Raw genomic sequence first — 6970 nt, 5'->3', positions numbered from 1 at the left:
GGTAAGTGTGTAACAGCGATGCAATGTGAGCAGACGGGAGCTGCAAAGAGTTGAGCCTGATGCACTGGTGACACGTTCACTTGACTCGGACGGATTTGAACTTATTTTCTCAGTTTTTAGATGCAGCCCTGAATATTTAGGCGCCTTGATTTTCTGTTTTACTTGCATCTAAACCGACACAGTCTGTATAGGTTTTAAACTCTGTGGTTATGCCCTTTTCTTTTTTTTCTTTTTTTTTACTGTGTGTTCAGTTCATCCATTTTTGTGCGACCCAAATCCATCAAAATGAGCAGTAACCTACTAAACTCGTTTGTGCCCGGGGGGGGGGGGGGGGGGGGGACTCGGGAACGAGATTGCCCGTGACCTGTCACGTGGGCACCCCCCCGTTAGAGGTCAAGGTTCACTCACCTTGATGCCAGGTCAACGACATCATAAACCCTGTGCCGACATAAAGTAATGCGTCCGCTGGGGGTCCCCCTTTACGCATGGCGTCTGCCTGCGGAGACCGGGGGTCCTCGTCGTGTCACCTCCTCATATCCTGCTATTTAGAGGGAAGAATGCTCTGCCACCCACCGCTACACCCCACCGCCCCCCTCACGCACACCTGCTCGGCTCCGTCCGTCCCTAAATGACAGACTGGCTGGTCCTCCTTCTGCGCCTCCTTCGCCGGAGCTCCTGACTGCTCCACTGCGCCCGTTCTGCCTTGGACCACCAGCCCAGAGTATCCACTTTGGGTCTCTTTGCCCCTCATTTTGGTGGATTTCATCTGTGTGAAAGTTAAGAATTCCCTCCCGCCACCACCTCCTCGTAACGTGTTAGAAGTGACTGATTCGATGGCGGAGGCTGTGCGCCCCGAGGACTACTGCGACGAACCGGTGGAAGACGAGTTTGGAGAGATCATTAAGTGTCGATCTGGTAGGAGACACACGCGTGTTTGTGTGCGTGTGCGTCTATGTGTTTGTGTGCGTGCGTGCGTGTTCGCGCCAGAGATGTGAGCTGACAGCTGAAAGTTTCTTCAGAAATCACTTGCACAGTTGTTTCACCAATAATCCGATAATCCTATCAGAGTTTGCGCAAACACCACTTAATGTGATCAATATAAGCAATAAAGTTAGACCTGACTGTGAGTGACATCATAGCGTGAATAAGACAGGCTCCGCCCAGGAGGTTTTGGGGGTTTACCTCACAACTCTCGTTGGTATTATGTGACCTTTGTTTTTAATGTGTGTGACTGGGTTGTAACTTCATTTCCCATAATTCAACAGTGGGTTCCTCTAATAACAGGTAAAGCTGAGTTACTGTGAGCGTGTAAGCATCGTTGTGAACTTTGTGGCATTGATATGGTGTGGGTATTCTGGGTCACGGAACACTTGGAAAGTGACAGTGCGTGATATACACCAAAGTGGTGGTTCTGGTTAAAGTCAGCAACATTGTGTTTCTAAAAATATGTGTTGCCATGATTGTTGTTTGTGTGACCGTGGCACAAAAGCCCCACCCACTTATTGTAAATGCTCAATATAACAGAGCAACACAGGCTTGTTTGATTAGGCTGTCTTTCTGTCTGTCCACCCGTCTGTCTGTCCTGCGGTACCTGAAAAAAAGGTTCAGTTATTCAATAAAGACCCATCTCTGCGCCCCCCCCCCCAACACACACTCTCTCTCCTGACTCTATGTCTCTCACTCACTCCCCTGTGGGTCGTCTCATGCTGGAAATAGTGGTCAGCTGCTCTGATGGACGCGGCTGGTGTATGGTGTCAGATAGCCTAATGTGGGACGTTTCCATGCCCCCCCCCCCCGCCCACTTCCTTTCAATAACGTCACGCCCGCTCTGTTTCTAGTTTAGCTTTGGGCTCAGAAACATCCACCTGCGCTTCTTCACTGTCTGACTGTCGCTGTAGTTTAACTTTCGATGCTTTATTCAAACATCCTCGCCCTGCCAGTTGGAACCACCCAAGTTCTTCTTTCCATTTTAACTCATCTAGCTGTTTGTCCGTCCGCCCGCCTGCTTGCCTGTCTGCCTGCCTGTCTGCCTGTCTGTCTCTAAATCAGGCCCACTGTCTCTGTGTTATACTGTCACCCTCCTCATATTCAACAGACCACACACTGTTCAGCATTCAGTCCAAAATCAAACTAGCTACTAAATTACTATATACATACACACACACACACACACACACACACACACACACACACACACACACACACACACACACACACACACACACACACACACATACATACATACATACAGTCTGACTCTGAGTTATGTCATTGATTTGTAATTTTGTGGGGTTTTTGTCCACGGCTACTGGTGTGAGTTCTTTTTTCAACCCCAGATTAGAGTATTTTGGTGTATTTGCCTTGTGTTTGGAATCGGATCAGTCACAGACTGATGTGTATTTTGGATGTGGCGCTTGTCGCCCGATCAGCTGGGCCATGTTTCAGGCATGCAGAGACAGCCGTCAACTCAAGCTGCTGATTGTTGGATGTGTGACTCCAGTGTTTGATGCCAGTTGAGTAGGAGAATTTACTTTTCTTTATGCCTCTGACAGTGAGAAGTGTGCGTTAGCTTGTTGTGCTCAGTGATAAAAGTAGTTCTGCGCAAACCTTAATTTAGCATTATTGAAATAGAAAATATTAATAGAAAATTTAGAGAAATGGAGTGTTTTGTTCTGGTTGTCCACTGCAGCGGCACCAACGACCTGTTTGTCACTGTGTGGATACAGTGAACGGAGTGTGTTTTTGGTTTTGTATAATTAGTTAAACTAGACTGAAATGTATTAGAATTTGTCAAAATTGGCAATCTTCCACCAGGCGGGTGAGACAGATGTGTCTTTCTGTGTGCTCTCCTCGTTATTATGCCAGGATTTGTGTCTTTGTTGCTTATTCATTCTATTGGCCATAAATGCCTCGGAGGCCTCCGACAGACTATAGAACTCAATTCCTTTCTCAATTTTGGATTCTCTTCACTTCAACATGCCTGCTTTTGATTTTTTTGACCTTCAGTTTTTTTGACCAACTGCTATGGCCACCCTTAAAAATGAGAAATGAAATTAAAACATTTTTCTCCCTCCACATTCTCCACATTCTTTCTTAATTTTCAGTTTGTCACCCAAGTTTATCATCCACTGCAGCTTTCAGCATTCATCGGTTCTTTCTCCAGGATTTCTTATCCAGTTCTGTTCTTCACACTTTCGTTCGACAGAGTCAATTAATCTCTACTCTCTGCTGCTCACAGTAAGGAAAGTAGGAAGTCTTAAAGTCCACTTATAGTAAAATGTGGTATTTCGGTTTCTTAAACGCCGACGCCAGGTTCGTAGTACTGTTTATGGGCAGCAGGTGGCAGCAGAGGCATCCGCTGGTTCTGCCGCCAGAGACGCTGTGAACTGCTGGCAATGAAGATGAATGACTGGGAACAGACCCGTCTGTTCCTGGGAGATTTGCATCTGGTTCACCATGAGAGGGGAAAGAGGGCAACATGGCTGATCGAAAGAGATGTAATAAAATAAAATAAAACAACCCTTGAAAACAAGATAAATAGCAGAGGACAAAGTCAGCTGTGAGTGGCTAGAATGATATGAGGAAAATCCCTGGAACTCAGGATGGAGTCGAAGGTTCAGTGTCTGATCTGAACAATATTTCTGCATCACTGGAAGAGGCAGAGCAAAATGAGGCTTGTGGGTGTTGTAGCGACTCCTGGCTCAGTCTCGCACACCTTTCTGCGTTAGTAAGTGTCGTGTCAGGGAGTGAGACGGTGGCTCGCGACAGGGGGATGGATCAGTCAGCCTGGCAGAAATTACTGTCAAGCAACAGGATTCCGTTGTGACGGGCGGACAATTGCAAATGTGGCAAGAGGACAAAATGTCTGAACTGTCCTCGCTGTTTGCTGTCAAATCTGAGGTTGGGTTATTAGATTCAGATTATTATTAACTCATCATCAGAGTGGATGGGACTGAAGGGACACAAACATGCGCTGCTAATTTTCCTCAAATTAAACAATTATCCTGTAATGCAGCCTTTGGAACCTTAATAATCAGGACTCGTGGACAAAAAACCCCAGCATGAAGCTCAGATAAACCTCACCTTGGTGGGTGAAGGCTCCTTTCAGGTCAAGCCTTCGACTTTATATCAGTCTTAACCTCCCTCCCCCGCGTTTCACGTCAGTTCTCCATTGTGGTGGCCCCATTAATCGGCTTAAACCCCTTTAAAGTCCAAATGGACCGCGTCAGTGCTCAGACAGGGCATTTAAGCCTGTTGAAAGTGTGTGATATCATTCAAAGTGCTGCGCAGTCTCCTCCTGTCACTGCATCCACTTCTGCAGAAATGGCAGAAATTGGAGGGGAAGTTTAGTGATGCAAACCAAATAGACAGGAAAAGAGTGACCCACAGGACGTCCGAATGAGGTCAGAAGCATTTTAGAATCGTTCAAACTGTGCACAGGGTGCAACAAGGTGAGTGAGCTAACAGATACAAGAAGAGGAACAGGATTCATCTGAGAGAGGGATATCACCCTCGCGCATCATGATGTATCTTCTTCCTGCAATGGCATCCTTTACCGCAGCCTCGAACCCTGCAACATTTCCGTGCCCACTCACTTTGGCTGCCTTGGCACCTCTGAGAGTATTTTCGCAGTTTGTCTTCATGGGCACAAATCAATTCTGCTTTGGAAATAGTTTGTTAAATCCTGGCATCGGAAAAATGTGTTTTTCTGAAAGCGAATCCTCACTGGGCCGTGCTCTTCCTCACCATCTCTGCTGTGTAAAAAACATAGCTGCAGCTAATGAGCATTTCATTGTCAGCTTCTCCACGAGCTGCCAAGCAGCTCTTCACATCTCTGCTCTTGTTTTCTGTCCGAAAACACAAAGCAAACCATCGACGGGATGTCGTCAAGTTCAGCTGGGATGAGAATAACGATCAGACTGGCTTTCATTGGTCGTGATAAACCTATTAGGAGTAATTATTGTCTTGTGATCTGGCATGGATTTGGATTCTGGTTCCAGATATTAAAGACCAGGATGTATTTAACCATGAAATGAGCAGATTTCAATCAGTCCTGATCTGGATCCTGACTGGAGTTGTGTTGCTTACATTGTGTGCTGTTTTTATGCCAGATGTGCTGGACTTCAATGGGGAGGAGGAAAAATGGGATGTTTCATCACATTTAATAATAAATGATACAATTGATCTCCAATTTGTCCAGCTGTAAGCTGCTAACTGAGCAAGAGGCTACGTACTGTATATTTACTAAGAGTTTCAATGTTCACTCTGGGTTTGGAACAATCATATTACCATACATTTTTCCTTCTTTTCTCTTCTCTGCACTTTGTCTTGTTTTTTTTAATTCATTTCTCAGTTGTATTTTGTTGCCTTGTTCTGGTATTTGTCCTCAGTGTCATATCTGACACACAAAGGGGAACAGAAATTCCCCCCATGCCTCTGGTCCATTCCTCACCACTTTCTGCCCCGAGTAAGCCTTTTGTCAGCAATGTTCTTTTCAATTGTGTTCCCTGAAATGGTGTCATAAGGTTCCACAAAAGAAGAACGGGATGGGCACAATTTAGAAGAGTGAAAAGAGGGGTGAAGGAAGGGAGCTGCTCCCGCCTGTTTCTGTGCTAAGATGGCCCTCTCAAAGACTGCACAACCATTAAACTCTTATTTCTTTTGTTGAGAGGCTACAGCAAAGAACTGGGATGAAAAACTGATGCGGCTTCAACAACAGTGCTTTTAACAAGCATGCAGCAAATGGCCACTCCCCGTGAGAGCTGCTGTGCTTTTGCCCCAACATTAGCTCCATTTGCTAGCATGTACTGCATTATTTGAGGTTGTGGCTCTTAGCTGCTGGGATGCATGCAAGAGTTCGCTGGGTTTATTTAGCGCTTTCTGTTTTTATGACAAATGAGTCTATTGTTTCCTGATGTTTCCAAAACCCTCAGCTGTTCCACTGCTCATCACACTGTATATTCATTTAATAGCTGCCCAAAAATGAGTGCATTCAATGTTAAACCTGCACAGGTATAATTCTTTGCACGCATTTTCCCGGTGGCCCTCCCTTGGCAACCTCTTTAATTAGCCTCGAAAAACATCTAAACTCAGGCCAGCTCAATTATTTTTTACAGGTGGTTCACTGCACACGCTAATATATACATCATTGAGATTTGAATCTTTGAATTCAAGGAAACGTTGCAGTTGTAGTTAACCTTTTTATTAGCATAATATTGAGCGCCATTTCTAGATAGTTGAGCACTTAGCTCCAATTATCCTCGTATTATATTCACATCCACCTCTTGTCTGTGAATAATCAAGTTGAGTGTTGCTGCTGCGGATGTGTCTCCAGTTTCAACATCCACCAAATCCCCCCCCCCCCCTCGGTCTGCATCGCTGATGCAAGCTGAGCATCCTGCTTTAAACTCAGAGTAAACCTGTGAACCTCAGAAGATCATGTACAAAGTGCTGGATAGTTCTAAAAAGTTTTACCCCAATTTGTGTGTTAATGATGTCATCTTATCAAATTCAGATGGAACTATGCCTCGATGCGTTTTCACGCTGTTGGCGCAAATGATTTCATCTGAGTAGCTGATCCTGCTTCTTAACAATTCTGACAGTTGGGGGGAAGGAGTTCTGTCCTCCTGCTGTCAATGTGTCATTTGAATAAATAGTGGTAATTTTCCTCCGTTTGCAACCAGATTAGGCCAGCATTCGAGTCACATTTGCTTACTCTCGAGATTTAATTTAGAGCTTTAGTCTGTGTTTTTTCGGTCATTACTGGGCTGACAGGCAGGTTAATGTTATCAAAATACAATTTCAGAGGAACAATAAAATCTCTGCGCCACGTTCGGCTGCAACCAGGGCTTAAAGGTCTAACTCATAATGTTTCCCTCGTCATCAATTACAGATGGCTCCTTCAAAGTGGCCATTATGTTATATCCCATTAAAGTGCCACCGTTCTTCAGTGTCAGCGCTGGGCTTTAAC

General features: G+C 45.2%; 1 protein-coding gene across 1 annotated transcript in view; it reads left to right on the top strand.

The window, feature by feature from the left end:
- Positions 1–687: 687 nt before the first annotated feature.
- dmd (dystrophin) overlaps positions 688–6970 on the top strand; it is a 168120-nt gene continuing 161837 nt past the window's right edge. The window contains exon 1 of the mRNA XM_029840434.1: positions 688–915. Coding sequence (XP_029696294.1) covers positions 834–915 — 82 coding nt within the window. The 5' untranslated portion in view covers positions 688–833. The remainder of the gene's footprint in view (positions 916–6970) is intronic.

The sequence above is a fragment of the Takifugu rubripes genome, chromosome 8 (assembly GCF_901000725.2).
Source record: "Takifugu rubripes chromosome 8, fTakRub1.2, whole genome shotgun sequence".
Lineage (NCBI taxonomy): Eukaryota > Metazoa > Chordata > Actinopteri > Tetraodontiformes > Tetraodontidae > Takifugu > Takifugu rubripes.
The sequence above is the reverse complement of the archived record's forward strand: the minus strand, read 5'-3'. Positions and strand labels throughout refer to the sequence as shown.